Source organism: Cervus elaphus, chromosome 19 (genome assembly GCF_910594005.1).
Source record: "Cervus elaphus chromosome 19, mCerEla1.1, whole genome shotgun sequence".
In the NCBI taxonomy this organism is placed as follows: domain Eukaryota; kingdom Metazoa; phylum Chordata; class Mammalia; order Artiodactyla; family Cervidae; genus Cervus; species Cervus elaphus.
The window spans coordinates 15,066,947-15,084,818 of NC_057833.1; the positions used below are offsets into that span (position 1 = coordinate 15,066,947).

Consider the following 17,872-nt stretch of genomic DNA (forward strand, 5'->3'; position numbering starts at 1 on the left):
ACTGAGCAACTGAACTGAACTGAATAATCCAGAGCAGAGACCTTTGAAGGATTAAAAGCAGGGGAGTGTAACAAGATCAAACTTATACCTTGGAAGGATGGGGTGTGGAAATAAGGAGAAGGAATGGGGGACTACTTAAGTTCCCTACACAAGACAAGGGAGGCCATCTCTGATCACAAGGTGACCTTGCTTATTCCTTGAAATTTGGGGTGAGAAGACAGAAAAAAAAATATGGTTGCCCTTTTCAAATATTTGAAATGCTGTCATAGGAAAGAGTGATTAGATTCTTTCTGAGCTGCTCTAGGATCAAGGTATAAAGTCATTAAGTGCACTATTGGGGAGCACTTTCTAATAATGTGCTTCCCTGGTGGCTGAGACGGTAAAATGTCTGCCTACAATGCAGGAGACTCTGGTTCAATCCCTGTGTCAGGAAGATCCTCTGGCGACGGAAATGGCAACCTACTCCAGTACTCTTGCCTGGAAAATCCCATGGACAGAGGAGCCTGGTAAGTTACAGTCCATGGGGTCGCAAAGAGTCAGACAGGACTGAGCGATTTTCTTTTCTAATAATGAGTGGTCTTAAACTAACATAGAGTTCACAAATAATTCTTACATTTCTTTCTCATTCATTCAACAAATACTCATTGGAGCGGTTATGATGTGACAGGCATTAGGCATAAAACGGTGAGCAAAACCGACAAAGGCACTGCCCTCGATGGAAGTTACTCTAATTTCTTTGTGTAATGTGGTGCCGTGAACGGATAACTTTCATATAATCATTTAACCAAGAAGCAAGCTCCCAATAGGGATATCTAAATAGCGGCTTCGAGTGAGCTCTGGCCAAGGAAGGATGATAACCCAATAGAAGAGCTGTAGTCTGTGTTAAATCTCAGGAGCCACAGGACGAAAGAGCCCGCTAACTTCTCCCTTGGATCCATCCCACCCGTTCGGCCTCCGCTCGGCCCGACGTTCCCCAGCGCCCTCCCCTTCCTCCGCCCCCACCCGCAGCTGTGAGTCTCGTCTCGCGACTCGCGGGATTTCGAACCCTTCTCTCGCGAGATCTGCAGTGTACCGGAGTCAGCTCTGCCGGCGGCTCACTGGGCTACTGAAGCTGGTCTTGCTCCAGATTTTGAGCACGTTTGGGCCCGGCCCAGCGGTGTTAAGTAAGTTCTGGTGGCCGAGCCCCGCGCTGCAGTCTCGGGGGTCTCTGAGAAGAGACCGGGACGGACTCCCTGGTCGTGGGCCGACTTCGGGCCGCTTGGGCGCAGCGTGTGGGCGGCCAGCAGGAGCTCGCATGAGGTCTTATCCGCGGGGTGCGGGGTCAGGTCGGGGTGGGTGGCCCGCAGGCCCGGTGACACCGCCCGCGGACTTCTGCAGTGGGTTCTAAGCGCGTCCGCAGCAGGGTTTGGAGCTGGTGGTGTCCGGGACGGCCCCGGCCGTTTCTGACCCCTTCTTGAGTTTGCCGGGGTTGGCGCCTAAGTGACACCTGAGGTCAGCGCCCAGTTTCGTGGCTCCGAGGGTCGCTTCCTTCTGTTATTAAGGAAATTACTTCTTCCAGAGGTTGCAGGTGGAATGGGTTTTTCTTATTTGTTGCTGTACGAGGCTTGGCTGTCTTATACAGAAAATGCAGAAGGAAGATTTGTATAAAGGGGTGAATAGAAAAATGTCTAAATCTCACTGTTCTCTGTCCTTGAAATCAAGGTGTACAGAAAAATGGAGTATATGACAGAACCTGTCAAGCACACACCTGGACATATGTGAGTCGCGTCCCTTTTCCCCTATCCCCATTAAATTTAAAAACTTAAAAATGAGTCTTTAAAATTTACTGTGGGGAAAGCTTTTCTTTTAGGGGGGTTCTTTTGTCTTAAGTGGGAAAAATGAAAAGCCTTGTTTCCTGGAAAAAACGAGTTCATTTTTCGCTGGAAAGTTTGTTGTGGTAAATACTGTTTTAAAAGTGTTAAAATAGTCTAGTCTCTGTACATTCTTCTAGATTGGCATCAACCATTGGCCATATGTGGCTTTTTAAATTTCAAGTATGTAGTAAAACTAAGTATTCAGTTCTTCTATAACCCATATTTCAAATCCTCAGTAGTCACGTATGCCTGGTGGCTACCATAGTGGACATTAGTGATTATAGAACTCTTATTTTGGGTAGCATCAATGGTTTTTAAATACTTTCTGTTCCCAATACACCTAGGGTTATGACACTGCCATCAGTTATGCTGATACTCTTCCATCCTTTTTACATTTTGGCAGTCCCGTGCTACATTGAGGCTTTAAAAAATTTTTGCCTGTGGATTATAAAGCTATCTATAGTGCTATTTATAAAGCTATCTATCTACTGCTGATAGTGATTACTATTAGCAGTTATTTAGATTCTCTAGACCCCTTTTTTTTTTTTTTAACCTTTTGTGTGTCAGTCATATTTTGAGGCTTTTTGGAATTGTGGCCATCCTTTTTGTTTTCCTCAATAATCTAAGGTTTTTAAAAATCTAGTGCATCTTTGAAGATTGCTCAAAGTCAGGTTTTTTAAAAGGGCAGAGATACTATGGCCTAACTTGAAGACTGGTTTGTTTGTTAATTTTATTATTTTTTTTAATTGAGGTATAATTGATTTTTCAATGTTGTATTAGTTTCTGCTCTATAGCAGTGTGATCAGTTTTATATATAAACTGTGTGATTCAGTTATATATATATATATTTCATATTCTTTTCCATTATGGTTTCTTATAGGATATTGATTATAGTTCCCTGTGCTATACAGTGGGACCTTGTTTATTTTATATATAGTAGTTTGTATCTGCTAATCCCTGTTTGATAGTTTTTTAATCTAACTAGTACACTTATGAAATGTAACTTGGAAAAAATGTATGCTTTATTTAAGCTTGTGCTGCGACTGTGGTGTCCCAATTAGTCCAAATCCTGCTAACATTTGTGTGGCTTGTCTGCGAAGCAAAGTAGACATCAGCCAAGGCATTCCGAAACAAGTCTCTATATCTTTCTGCAAACAATGCCAAAGGTATAGTGTGATACTTTTTTATCCTACTTAAAGTTGAAATTCACATATAGGAGAGCTATTAGAATATAGTGAGATTAAGATACATATATTAAAGTGCACGTAACTGAGATTTAAGTTTTATTTATGGCGTCAAAGCTAGAGATTATAGAATTTGCAATTTTGTAATGTAATTTTCCTAGTTTTCCCTGCTAATGTGGTAAAGTTAGTATAAAGGGATTGAATCTCTTTTTTTCTGTTAAGGGATTAAAAGGTTTGATATGTATAATTAATACATAAAAGTTCATATTTTCAGGAGTGAGAGCAGATTTTAAAGACATAACTGTTCCAATTACCATGAAGTTTTTGTTTTTCCCTTCAACCACTTGAAGCCATATATGATAAAACCACCTTATATTTAAAAGTTATTTAGCAGTGTGTAAGTAAGGTTTTTCAGTGAACCTTTAAAAGTGAAAATCAGAATATTTACTTAACTAGTATGAACAAAGTATTCACGTAATACATTTAGAAGTATTACGTATTTAACAAACATTTGTTGAGCGTTTACTATATGCTAAGCACTGACCTAACTCCATGCTTGGTTGGGATACAAGACTTCAAGTACATATATAAAAGATTTTAATTTAGTCAGGTTTTATATAAGATTTTAAATTTTACAAGTTCAAATTTGAAAATTAAAACTAAGATTCGCGTGTTAGTCGCTCAGTCATGTCTGACTATTTGTGAACCCATGGCCAGTAGCCCACCATGTTCCTCTCTCCGTGGGATTTCCTAGGCAAGAATACTGGAGTGGGTTGCCATTCCCTTCTCTAGGCATCTTCCCTACCCACTGGTCAAACCTGGGTCTCCTGCATCGCAGGCAGACTCTTTAGTGTCTGAGCCATCAGGGAAGCCTGAAAAGGGATTTGAAGTACGTGAGTAGTCTTGAGCTCTTATTTATACATAGTATTAGGTACTAATTTACATTTTTGTGTGTGTGAGAAATAAGCAGTTCTTAAGCATTTTATTTGTACACCATAAACCATTTTAATGCTATTGTGAGATGAGTTTTCATCCATATTTCAGAACATAGCTTCAGGAAATTCTTTGCATTTTGTCATCGTAATTCTTATTGGTGCTTGAAGTAATAAGACCTTTTAATAAGTTATTACAGATTGACTTTCTCAAATACTCAGAATTTCACCTTTTTAACTAAACTACTGGTCTAATTGAAAGTTTCTGAACCTATTAAAATATATTTGGGTTAAGCGCCTCAGATCAACCTTGAGTATTATTATATCTGGTTAATAATCATTGTTGTGTCTTCATATTTAGGTGGAATTTTTTTTTTTTTCTGAGAGATACTGAGTTTCAATATGGTACCTTTTCTCCCAGGTATTTTCAGCCACCAGGAACTTGGGTACAGTGTGCATTAGAATCCAGAGATCTTCTTGCTTTGTGTTTGAAAAAAATCAAAGCCCCTCTGAGTAAGGTAGGTCAAATAGCTAAAATCAGTTTTTGTAGGTGTATGTGGGTGTGGGTATGATTTAATGTCTCATTTTCAGATAATCCTTGTATGAGTAGATTTTACAAAATAACTGTTAAATGCTGCTGTTGGTAAGCACACTACTACACATGCTGTTTTCATCTTTAAAGTTGTATATATTCTTTAATGGAAATGAAAGACCTTTTGCTTTAAAAGATTTAGCATAGAATCAAACTTCGTTAATTATTTGAGAACCTCTTTTGTGCAGTAATCTTTTATGAAAATAGATATATACAAGCATCACTAAACATAATTTTGGAGGCTATAATAATATTAGGGCTATGGTTTTCAGTTTTTTAAAAAATTTTCATCACTCTCTGGAAGGAAGATACCTGTGCTTATTATTTAAAGTCAGTACATAAACATCTCCAAAAACCAAATAGGGTTTGTTAGTTTAGTTAGCCTCTCTACATAACACTTTGAGTTTTCTTTATGCTAAGCTCTATGAATTATTTCCACCAGCTATGTTTTTAATTGAAATGGACTCTTTTGGTTTGAAGGTCTTCTGATTCTCTTATCCTCTGAAAAAATTTCGTGTAATAGTTATTTAAAGTTTCTCTCTCTATTTTCCTTATTTCTTTCTGCCTGGAATTCTCACTAGTCAAATGTTGGCCCTACCGGCTTAAGACTTTGTGAAATGCCTTTTTGCCCTTGTATTGTCTTTAATTCTTTTTTTCTGTGTGTTCCTGGCAGTTTCTTTTATCTTCTAATTTTTGTATGAATTTTTTCAGTACTAATAGTTTAAGTTTAGAATTTTTAATGCTCTTGATTCAGTCTGTTGAATATTTCTGAAAGTTTTAATTGTTGTTTTTATACTTTCCTTCTGTTCCCTGATGTGTCTCAAGTTTTTCTCTTTTTTCCCTCCTGGAGTCAGTTTCGTGTGTAATTTGGTCTTTTGCTTTGATTCTTCAGGCTTTTGTCAAATGTTCATTAATAATTCATTAGCATTTCATAGCACCCCACTCCAGTACTCTTGCCTGGATAATCCCATGGACGGAGGAGCCTGGTAGGCTGCAGTCCATGGGGTCGCAAAGAGTCGAACAAAACTGAACAACTTCACTTTCACTTTTCACTTTCCTGCATTGGAGAAGGAAATGGCAACCCACTCCAGTGTTCTTGCCTGGAGAATCCTAGGGATGGAGTCGCACAGAGTCGGATACGACTGAAGTGACTTAGCAGTAGCAGTAGCATTTCACAGATGTCTATTAAGTGTCAACCTTGTGCCAGTCTGCTTGTGGTGTCAGAAACATGGCAGTAAATGAGAGAGGAAAAATCTCTGTCTTAGAGACCTTTTATTTTGATAGGAGGGGAGGGTGTGGAGTGGGCAGTAAGCAAAATAAATAGGTATATTAAAAGATAAAAATTCTGTGGAGGAAAAATTGAGGAAGGGGATAAAAACTTCTCAGGAAGAGTTGCAATTCAAAATAGAGTGGTTAGAGGAGACCTCATCAGTGAGGTGATCCTGCTGCTGCTGCTAAGTCACGTCAGTCATGTCCGACTCTGTGAGACCCCGTAGATGGCAGCCCACCAGCCTCCCCTGTCCCTGGGATTCTCCAGGCAAGAACACTGGAGTGGGTTGCCATTTCCTTCTCCAATGCAGGAAAGGGAAAGTGAAAGTGAAGTCGCTCAGTCATGTCCTACTCCTAGCAACCCCATGGACTGCAGCCTACAATGCTCCTCCATCCATGGGATTTTCCAGGCAAGAGTACTGGAGTGGGGTGCCGTTGCCTTCTCCGGTGGTGATACTAGAATAAACATTAAAAGCAGTAAGGGAGGAGGCCACAGTTTAGAGAAGAGCACTATGGGTAGCAAAACAAGTGTAGAGGCCAGGGACCGGAGCATACCTGTATGGTTAGAGTGGAACTGGGAGGGGAAAGCACTTGGGGGTGAACTAGGGAAGACACGGAAAGTCCGAGTAGGTCAGGCCTCATGGGCCCTTTTGCAGACTGGTTTTTACTCTGAGTGGGGCTCCCTTGGTGGCTTAGATGGTAAAGAATCTGCCTGCAATGCAGGTGACCCGGGTTCGATCCCTGGGTCGGGAGGATTCCCTGGAGAAGCGAATGTCAACCCACTTCTATATTCTTGCCTGGAGAATTCCATGTGTTTTAGAATAGATTTGAGGGGGATGGAGGCCTTTAGGAAGTGATCGTAGTAATCATGAGAAATGATATTTGAATCAGTAGTAGAGGTAGTGAGAAGTGGATTGATTCTGGCTCTGTTGTTGAAGGTAGTCAGTAGACTTTATTGATGAAGCTGGATGTATGCTTGAGTTGAGAGTCAAGGGTGACTTCTGTGGTTCTTGAGCAACCAGGGGGAAGTTGCTGGCAGTGAAGTAGGAAAGACTTCAAAAGGAGGAGGTTAGGTGGGAGAAATCAGAGCTCATCTCAGGTGGTACTTAGCTGTACGTTAGACATGGAAGCAGAAATAGTGGGGAGCTTGATGAATAAGCAAGGGCATGGTCTAGACTGCAGATAATGAATTTGGGGATGTATATGGTATTTAAAGCTATGAAATTGGATGAGATTTCCTAGGGAGTTTAGAGAAGGAGAAATTTGAGGATTGAATCCTAGGATCCTTTGATGATAAACGTTTGAGAAGATGAAAAAACAATCAGTCATTACTTTTCATTAGCTGTTCAGTTCAGTTGCTCAGTCATGTCCAACTCTTTGGGACCCCATGCACCGCAGCACGCCAGGCCTCCCTGTCCATCACTAACTTCTGGAGTCCACCCAAACCCATGTCCATCGAGTCGGTGATGCCATCCAGCCATCTCATCCTCTATTGTTCCCTTCTCCTCCTGCCCTCAGTCTTTCCCAGCATCAGGCTCTTTTCCAGTGAGTCAGCTCTTCGCATCAGGTGGCCAAAGGATTGGAGTTTCAGCTTCAACATCAGTCCTTCCAGTGAACACCCAGGACTGATCTCCTGTAGGATGGACTGGTTGGATCTCCTTGCAGTCCAAGGGACTCTCAAGAGTCTTTTCCAACACCATAATTCAAAAGCATCAATTCTTCAGTGCTCAGCTTTCTTTATAGTCCAACTCTCACATCCATACATGACCACTGGAAAAACCATAGCTGCCGCTCTGTACTGTTGCAGCCTCATTAGCTGTAGGGAGAGCAATACATATATATATATATATATATGTATAAAATCAGGAGATCTAGAAGGTGAAGGGAATGTTCAGGAAAAAGATTGAGGATTTAGAAGGTTTTGTTGTTAGTGAATGTTGAATTCCAGAGGCCACAATAAGAAGGTTTTCAGGATTTGGGGAGGAGTGTTGGATAGGACAGAAAAGGGCGTATGTGTTAGGCATGGAGATTGGAGTGTGGGAGATGAGCCGGTGGCCGAGGCAATGGTAAAGAAGGCTGAAGGGCTCAGTAAGTTGGCTTAGTCCTGGTTGTCTGAGGACAGAGTGTGGTGAGCCCGAGCTGGGGAATAGTGAAATAGGTCCAGTCCTACAGATGGAGACTGGAGGCTGAGGAGAGGCCAGTCTCATCCAGGCCCACGGAGCTTCCGCGGACCACCGCAGATGGAGGCTGAGGGAATCAACAGCTCTCTGTCACCCTTTGTACCTGGTGACTTGTTGACTGACTACTAGGCTTTGGTTTAGGGGAGCCAGTCATATGAGGAGGGTTTTACTCTAGACTGCTGTATCTACACTAGCTTATCTACTTCTCACCAGACAGGTCTTGATAAAATTATTATCTGCCTGCTGATGTCTCCCAAACCTGTTATCTCTAACTCAGATTTCTCCATAGAGCACTAGACCAAATGTGTATATCTCACTGTCTCCTGAACAGCTTCAGTTGGATGTCTCAGATAAATCCTCTTGAACTTAAGTGTCTGAAACCAAATATAGCACATTCCTCTGCATTTAATCTCTTTTTTATTGTGTCAGAAAAATAGTGTTACCTTGGTGTCCAAGCTGGATCCTTGACTATCATTCTAAAATCTTCCCATATCTAGTTGTTATTAAATCCTATAGATTTTATCTCCCTAATATCTCTTGGCTTGGATCCTTCTGCTGCTATTATTTCCAGCCCTTCAGTTCAGGTTACTTAAACTCCTGCTCAAATTAATGAAACAACCTCTATTTTTTGTTCTCCAACCTCCTTTCTTGAAACACTCGTTTTAGCCATATGAGCTGCATTGAGTTTGTCACATAGGGCAAACTGTTTTTGGCCTCTGCTGACTCTGCTGATTTAGCAGTGAGTTACCATTGTGAATTCAGTATTCAGTGCATGAGACTCCCTCTGAAGAATGAATGTCCTTATATATTTTTTAAGCCACAAACTTACTATAGAGAGAATAATAAAAGTAGAAACCTTTGTTCATGAGTTTTCTAGTAGATGATGAAGTCATCAGGTCTTTGTTTTCTCCTAAAAAGTGTCCTTTGAAATAGAGAAACTACTGTTTTTAAGGGGAAGGAGTTTTTTTCCTTTTTAATTTTTGCTTGAATTATACCAGTTGCTTTAATATAGTCATTAGATTTTCACTTTACTTGCTGTTTTTGTTGCCATACCTCTGATAGCTTTTTAAAAAATTGATGATGTTGGGTAGATTAGTCACAGATGCTTGAGCGTCTGTGAAATCTCTTTATCATGAGTTATTCTTTCATCTTTTTTCTCTTTTTTGAAGGGAACTTATGTTTCTTTTTGTTTGTGTTTTATTGAAGGTACGGCTTGTAGATGCAAGCTTTGTTTGGACTGAGCCTCATTCTAAGAGACTTAAAGTTAAACTGACTATTCAGAAGGAGGTAAGCTATACATAATTTTTTGGCATGGTTAAAGTGTAGGTAGTGAAAGTAAGGGGCTATTGGTAAATTAGGGCTCGACAGCTTAAAGAGAAATAAATAACATTATTAATTTTAATTTTTTGTTTTCTTTTGGATCATCTGCAGAAATGATCAGGTCACTAGTAAGACCAGCCTTTGTTCATGATTAGTGGGCTAAGTTAATTTTCTCAAAGTCATTTTTATTTGGAATAAGATTGAAGTAAAAACATGACCTACGGCAGTGCTTCTCAAACTCGGCTGATGATTATGACTCACAGTGACTGAATCAAACTGGATTCACCTGGATGTAAGATCCAGGAATCTGTAAAACTTCCTGGGTGATTTCTGATGGTGGGTTAAGTTTGGGAACAATTAAGTAATGTCTTCTTTCTTTGAGAGTTTTCTTTGTCCCTTAAGGATGAATTTTATACACACACACATGCATATATATGTATATATAGCTATAAAAAATCTTCAAAGAATATCTTACAACCACTTCAACTAAAGGTAAGTTTGAAATGTTAATCTAATCTAATAAATCCTATGAATTAAACCTGTATATGTTTCTGGAAATAGTATAACTCATTAAATGTAACTTATTTATTACTAATGTCCTCAAAGCCTTCATGGAAAAAGATTTTGAGTTAGATATTAAAGGATCTTCTTTTGAGAAAGGGAAGAATGAAGGACTGGGTTGTTTTCTTTGTCAGGTGATGAATGGTGCCATCCTTCAGCAGGTGTTTGTGGTGGATTATGTAGTTCAGCCCCAGATGTGTGGAGATTGCCACAGAGTGGAAGCTAAGGATTTCTGGAAGGCCGTGGTTCAAGTCAGGCAAAAGGTGATGAGAGAAAGGTGATGTGTGAGTCCTCCGTCTGTATTTTGCCTTTGTCCATTATAAGTAGTGGGTAAAGCCTCCTCCTTTCCCTTCTTTCCGAGTAGTTTAGGCACCAAGGATGTTCCAGGGCTTTGGGACATTCACCTTTAGAAACAGATCACTGCCACGTTTTAGATAATCTTTATATTGTTTTTGTTTTAAAAATTATTGTGAAAAAAAAAAAAAATTATTGTGCTCTCCTACATGGAAAGGAGATCTGGAAAACAAAAGGGATACATGTATGCACATAGCGGTTTCACGGTGCTGTACAGGGGAAATTAACACAGCATTGTGAAGCACCTGTGCTCCAATAGAAATTTAACAAATGAGTGTGCTGTGTCTGTCGGTGCCTTTTTTTTTTTCTTTTATTTTGCATTTCATCTGTTGATCTAATAACTCATTTAAGTTTAGACTTTGCACAAAAAAACTTTCTACTATCTGGAACAGTTGATTTTGAAGTATGGGATGCACCAGAATACACTTCGTATCAAAGAGATTCATGGTGAGTTAAAATTTAAAGCATTTGAAATGATTTCAGATTTATTTTAACTATCTTAAGGAGTCTTTTATCATTAGTAATAGTATCTAGAATAGGACTGTCCAAAAGAACTTTCTGTTAGGAAGAAAAAAAATCTTGGTTCTTTTTCTGCATTATCCAACTAATATGGTAGCCACTAGCCATAAGTAGCTGTTGAATATTTGAAATGTGATTAATTTTTTAATTTAATTTTTTAAATAAAAATTTTTAATTTTTTTCTATTATAGTTTATATTTACACTAAATTAACCAAATGAGTAAACCAGTAACTGCATTAACAGAATGTAAAGTGGTAGAAATTTATCAAAAACTGTTTTACGCAGAATTCAGTTTCTTATTGAAAGGAAATTATTTTTGAGATCTGTTAGTTGTAATATTTTTGTTTTTCATATGCCTAGTGGCATTTGTGATGCATACTTTGAATCAGAAGGGTAAACTCAGTAATAATAAACAGTGATATACAAATGATATAATTAGATTTCTTGAAGATGGAATTTTAAAATATTTGTGTAGTTTCATAATGGCTCCTCAGAGTGTATTCTGTCTTAGCACTTATTATTTATTAGTTTAGCATACTTACATATACTAGTTGATGGATGAATATTTCTTTAATAATAGAAAATAAAAATATTCTTTAGCAAATACTTCAGTCTCTTGCTAAAAGTGAATGTTTTTAGTTGTAGGACATGTACATAGTTTTCCTGATTGTTACAGTATAGGTTTAGAGATAGCTTTTCTTGAAGGAATGACCAAATTCTTGTGCTACTTATTTTAAAAGTGTAAGTTCCTCTTTTACTTACTGATGTGTTATTCATTTATTTCATATGTCTTCAAGAAAGTACTTATAAGTGTGGTTTGGGGTCTCTTAAATGGAGGGAAAAATATCAGTTTTGTCACCTGGAGAAACTCTTTTAAACTTTGTATCTGATTTGAGTGCATTACCGGTAGACATAAGGTTAATAGTCAAAGTCTGTGACATGAAACTTACTGAATACTTACTGTAGGTAAAGTACTTTACTACCTGTTTAATATGGTGTCTGCTATTTGTGGCTAGCCATCAGGCAAAAATGTACTTTTGTTCTGAGTAACTTTGTTTTGAGTAACTTGGGAATTGGGATCCTAATATTCTAGCAAAGGAAACAGAAAATTCTGATTATTGTTCATCACTGTAGCAGAAATACCCTCACCGAATTTTTTGTAGCAAAACACTTGCATACATTCTGAAACATACTTTTGCAGTCACTTTCAAAACCAAAAATGCTGGAAGTTTAACAATCCCTTTTTTCATCCAGAATTAAATCTGGTTTTTTTCCTACTGGTTCTTGGTTTGATGTAATTTAATCTTTTGTTAATTTGCTTATAACTGTGTTTTTAGAATCATCATAATTATAAACAATCATAAAACTTTAAATTTAAAATTCTAAAAATTAGAAAAATTATAAAAGAAACAAGCTTTTATGAATAAAGGACCTCTGTCCCATTTATCCATTTGTTATTCCCAGATATAGCCCCTTAAAGCAGGATATTACAGTGTTTATTCTGTGTAGCAAATGTGATAACATTGGTTTCTCCTCATATTTGAGGTAGTTCTGTAACATTCTGTGATTTGCCATCTTACTATATTTAGAAACCTTTCCACATCATTGCATATAATCCTGTTTCATTATTTTTAACTCTGTGGTTATATATTTGTTAATCATTGTGTTTTTGATTATTTAGTTGTTTGGTATTAATTGGCTTACAAGATGTTCCAGTTTTTTGCTACTACAAGCAGTACTGTAGCAAACATCTTTATGTTTGTGCATAGCCAGTAATTTTTCTTTGGGACTGAGTTCGAGAATTGAAATTACTGAACAAGAGTATGCAAATGTTAAATTTTTACATGTGCAACTAGATTGTTTTCCAAAATAGTACCAGTTTACAGTCCCATCACTTGTGAGAATTTCTGTTTCACCAAACACTTGCCAGTACTGCATACAGTTGTGTTGGGCTTTCTAATTTTTGCTGTTCTAATGAAGAAAATAAAGGCTGTTTTCATTTCCTTGATTACTAATGAGGGTTAACATTTTCATATGTATTGGCTGTTTTATCTAGTGTAAATTATTCTTTATATATCTAATTTTTCCTTATTTATTTCCTGTTACAGAGGATATCAGTCTCATGTGTGTATTTATATACAGAGAGAAGCATATAGAGCATGCCCTTGAGTGTGAACTGAGAGAGCAGATACTGTCTCATGTCTTCTCTTATCTAAGCTGTTCATATTTTAGTCATATGAAGACATGTGAAAATCACTCAGTCGTGTCTGACTCTTTTTAACCCCATGGACTTTACAGTCCATGGAATTCTCTAGGCCAGAATACTGGAGTGGGTAGCCATTCCCTTCTCCAGGGGATCTTCCCAACCCAGGAATCCAACCGGGGTCTCCTGCATTGCAGGCCGATTCTTACCAACTGAGTTACTATGGAAGCCCATTTTAGTCATATAGCTACTAGGGAATCCCATTTTAGTCATATAGCTATGGCTTATGACTTCCTATCTTACATAGGATAGAATTTCTATCTTTCTTTAATCTATCTTTATACTCAAGATTATTTTAAAAAAATAGATTTTTGTTTTACTTTTGGATCTTTAATCTTACCTGGTATGACTTTTTCCCAAAAAGTTAACTTGCATTGTCTCAATACTTACCTACCAAGTAGTCTCTTCTTTACTCACAGATTTAAAATTTCTCCTTTCTTATATATACTAAATTCCTTTATACACATCCCACAGTTCTATTTTATTTTGTCTTATTGCTTTTGTTACAGTGTATAAATTATACTTCATAATATATACCCTCTTATTAATTCTTTTGTAAAACTTGGTTAATAGTAAGAGCATGAATTGTGGAACCAGATTTTGTGAATTTGAATCTCTTTCCCACCATGTTTTTGCTGTGTGACCCTAGGCAAGGTATTTAACTTCTCTGAGCCTCAGTTTTCCTGTCTATAAAATGGAGTGGATGATAATAACACCTGTCTCATAGGATTACAGTGAGAATTAAATTGTGTAAAGTACTGACAACCTGGTGCATAATCATGTTTTTTCAGTTCTTTTCTGTATTTCTTTGACATAGTTTTGTTTCCCGCATCAAGATTTTGAATGATTCTCACTTTTTTTCCCCAGACTATTCTATACTTGTAGTTATTGGGGATGGTGGTTTTTTACTACATTTTCTAAGTCATTATTGCTGATATTTTCGGAAAGCTCTTGATTTTATAGGTTGATCTTTCTGAAATTTCTTAATATCACTAATGGTTTACATTATATTCTTGCGTCATTTACATAATACTCTTGGTTTACTAGGTAAATAATTATTTGTATACAATGATAGTTTTATTTCTTCCCTTACAGTATCATTCCCTCTTTTTCTCCCCTTTTTTCCCCCGTGTCTAGGAGTGGAGAATAGCATTGAGTGATAATGTAACAGGCATTGTTGTCCATCTGTGTTTCATCCCTAAATAGAATATTTGTTGAGATTTGTATTTGGTTCGTATGCATGCATAATTATATTAAACTGTTCTCTCTAATCTTGCTATTAGTTATGTTAGTGATGTAGAAGCAGTCAGAGTTTTTTTTCTTTCTGCATGGTATTTAATCAACATCTTTAAGTTTAATAAGAACCAGCCCATTAAGCCATTCAGTTTGGTATGAGGAGAGGGAGGAAGCAAAACCTTTTCAAATCATTTTGTTAGAATGTTAATTTTTTTCAGGTACTATACTGCTTCTTGAATCAATTTTAATAGCATTTTCCAAGGAATTTCATGTCATTTGGCTTTTCACATACTCGGCATAGAATTGAACATGGGGTGTGTGTGTGGACATGTGTGTTTATTGTGTCTTAAATCTCATCCATAACTCATCATTATATCTTCTTCATTGTTGCTAATCTTTGTCTTTTCTCATCGTCTTTCACTTCCTCCCTCTCCCCACTCAGATCAGATTTGCCAGAGTTTTGTCTATTATAGTAGTTTTTTCTAAAGATAGTTTTAGTTTTATTAAAAAAACAAAGTCTTACTTTTTTCTTATTTATTGTTTTTATTACTAACTCCTTCTACTTAAAATTTTTTTATTGAAATAGAATTGCAAAATTCACATAAAACATTATATTCATTTCAGGTATATACTGATTGGATATTTGTATATATTGTTGAAGGATCACCCTGTGTCTACTTAACATGCATCACCATACATAGCTATACAATTTTTTTCCCTTCTACTTTCTTTAGTATTTTTTATTTAAGTTAACTGAAAGCTTAGCGTATTTTAAGTTTCTAATATATAGATTTAAAGTTAATAAATTTTCTTCTGAGTATCATATTGGCTCTGCAGCTGGTACTTAAAGCTATATTTTTCCATTTTTTTCTCAGCAAGCATTAAACTGTTTTATTTTCTTGAATGCCTACCTAGATGTAGAATTGCTGAGTCGTATGGTAAATTTGTATTTATCTTTTTAAGAAGCTGCCATTTTCAAAGTGGCTGTACCGTTTTATATTCCTGTCAACAGTCTTTGAGGGTTCCAGTTTCTACATCTTGACATCACTTGCTATTGTTTCTTTGTATAAATAGCTATTTTAGGGAATGAAGTGGTATCTCATTGTGGTTTTAATTTGCTTTTCCCTAGTGACTGATGATCTTAATTGTCTTTTCATGACTGTATTATCATTTCTATATCTTTTTTGGTGAAACAGCAGTTTAAATTTTTGCCAGTTTTGATTGTGTTGTTTGTCTTAAGTTATACGATTTATTAAAATATATGCTAGATATAAGCCCCTTTTCACATATGAGTTGTTAATATTTTCTCCTGGTCTGAATTTTCATTTTCTTAATGGGTTCGTTCGTTCTTTTTTTTTTTTAATTATGATAACACAACATGAAAACTACCCTCTTAAAATTTTAAGTGTATGATAGTGTGTAATACCTTATAGTTGAGTAAGTATAGTGTTTATATAGCAGATCTCTAGCTGAATCATCTTGTTTGATTGAAATTTTATGCCCATTAACTTAGTCACTCCTCATTTCTCCTTTCTCTTTGGCAACCGTAGTTACTCTTACTCTATGATTTTGACTATTTTAGGTGCCTCATATAAATAGAATCATGCAGTATTTGTTTTTCTGTGACTGGCTTATTACACTTAGCACAATGTTCTCAACGTTCATCCATGTTGTTGCACGTTGTAGAATTTCCTTCCTTTTTAAGGCTGAATAATATTCCATTGGAGGTATATATCACAATTTATCCATTCATCTGTTGTGGAAACAACCTAAATGTCCATTTTCTTGACTATATAAGCTTAGCTATATAGCTTAGTGAAGAATACCTCAATAAACACAGGAGATCTTGATTTCACTTCTTGTGGATAAACACCTAGAAGAAGGATTACTGTATCATTGGATAGTTCTGATTTTAAGTTTATGAAGAACGTCTGCATTGTCTTCCGTAGTGGCTGTACTGTTTTATGTTTGCCTTAGTAGTAGTGTACAAGGGTTCCAGGGTCTCCATATTCTCACTAGGATGCCTTTTTTTTCTTTGATAATAGCCATCCTGAAAGCAGTGAAGTGTAAACTCATTGTGGTTTTGATTTGCATTTCCTTGATGACTAGCAACATTGAACTTTTTTCATATATCTGTGCCATTTGTACATCTTTTTTTGAGAAATGTCTTATTCCTTTCTCATTTCTTATTGGCTTACCAGGTTTTTTTTTCTTTTTTTTTGCTGATGAGTCATAGGAATTCCTGATAGATTCTGGAGATTAACCGCTTTTCAGATACATGGTTCGCAAATATTTTTTCCCATTCTGTAGGTTGCCCTTTTACTGTGGTGATTGTTTCTTTTGCTGTGTGTGAGCTTTTTTACTGTGATGTAGCCTCAGTTGTTTATTTTTCTTTTTGTGTCATCCATGAAATCATTTCTAAGACTGATGTCATGAAGCTTTTTCCATATTTTCTTCTAGAAGTTCTACAGTTTCAGGTCCTCGTTTGAGTCTTTTTAATCTGTTTTGAGTTGATTTTTGTTAATGATGTAAGACAAGAGTTCAGTTCATTCTTTTGCATGTGGATATCCAGTTTTCCCAATGCCATTTGTTGAAGGTATTATCATTTTCCTACTGTGTATTCTTGGCACACTTGTTCATGATCAGTTGACTGTGTATGTGTGGATTGATTCTATAGACTTGCCTTTTTGTCTATACCACACTGTTTTGATGACTGTAACTTTGTAATATGTTTTGAAATTAGGATATGTGGTGCCTACTTGTAATAATGTCTTCTGAATCATGAAAGTTTTAAAATTTAATCTTTGTATGTGAATATTTTATGAATATTCTATCAACTTTTTGAAAATAATAGGTATTCTTTCTTGGACCACATTCTATAATCTCAGTTAAATCAACCTTGATAGTTGGTTATTCAAGTTCTGTGTATCCTTTCTATTTTGGGTCAGTTTGGGCTTCCCTGGTAGCTCAGATGGCAAAGATTCCACCTGCAGTGTGGGAGACCTGGGGTCGATCTCTGGGTTGGGATGATCCCTTGGAGGAGGGCTTGGCAACCCACTCCAGTATTCTTGCCTGGAGAGTCTCCATGGACAGAGGAGTCTGGTGAGCTACAGTCCATGGGGTTGCAAAGAGTTGGACACGACTGAGTGATTTGGTACCGCACATTTCATTTTTTGACCATTTTGGTTTTGTTAGTCTTATACTGGTCTCCCTCAGTGATTACATGTGTTAACATTTGTCAGTTTTTTCTTTTTAGTAGTTTATGATTTCTGTATCTCAGCACTGTGCTATTACATGCATTTCTCTTGTTTTCGTGGTGGATTCTTCCATTCATTACATAAAATACCCTTTTTTGTTCTGTTTAATATTTTTCTCTTCCCTTTTGACCTTGAATTTTGTCTGAAGTTTAAGTTATGAATCTTGTTTTGTTTTGTTTGCATTTGATTAATCTATCCTTTTATCAAACAAGTCTTAAGTGATACGGCATTCCTAGTGTACTATGGTGAGAAAATTATAATTTAGTTATTTAATATGCATTTAATTATTTGTGATATAGTCATATTAGTAGAAGAAAATCTTTGCAGTATTACTTTAATATGACTTTTTTC

General features: G+C 36.8%; 1 protein-coding gene across 1 annotated transcript in view; it reads left to right on the plus strand.

Moving 5' to 3' along the window:
• The first annotated feature begins 1,037 nt into the window (after positions 1–1,037).
• The window catches only part of NMD3 (NMD3 ribosome export adaptor), a 31,483-nt gene continuing 14,648 nt past the window's right edge, over positions 1,038–17,872 (plus strand). Inside the window, exons 1-7 of the mRNA XM_043874688.1 lie at positions 1,038–1,163; positions 1,702–1,757; positions 2,885–3,019; positions 4,391–4,487; positions 9,217–9,297; positions 10,026–10,154; positions 10,602–10,692. Coding sequence (XP_043730623.1) covers positions 1,714–1,757; positions 2,885–3,019; positions 4,391–4,487; positions 9,217–9,297; positions 10,026–10,154; positions 10,602–10,692 — 577 coding nt within the window. The 5' untranslated portion in view covers positions 1,038–1,163; positions 1,702–1,713. The remainder of the gene's footprint in view (positions 1,164–1,701; positions 1,758–2,884; positions 3,020–4,390; positions 4,488–9,216; positions 9,298–10,025; positions 10,155–10,601; positions 10,693–17,872) is intronic.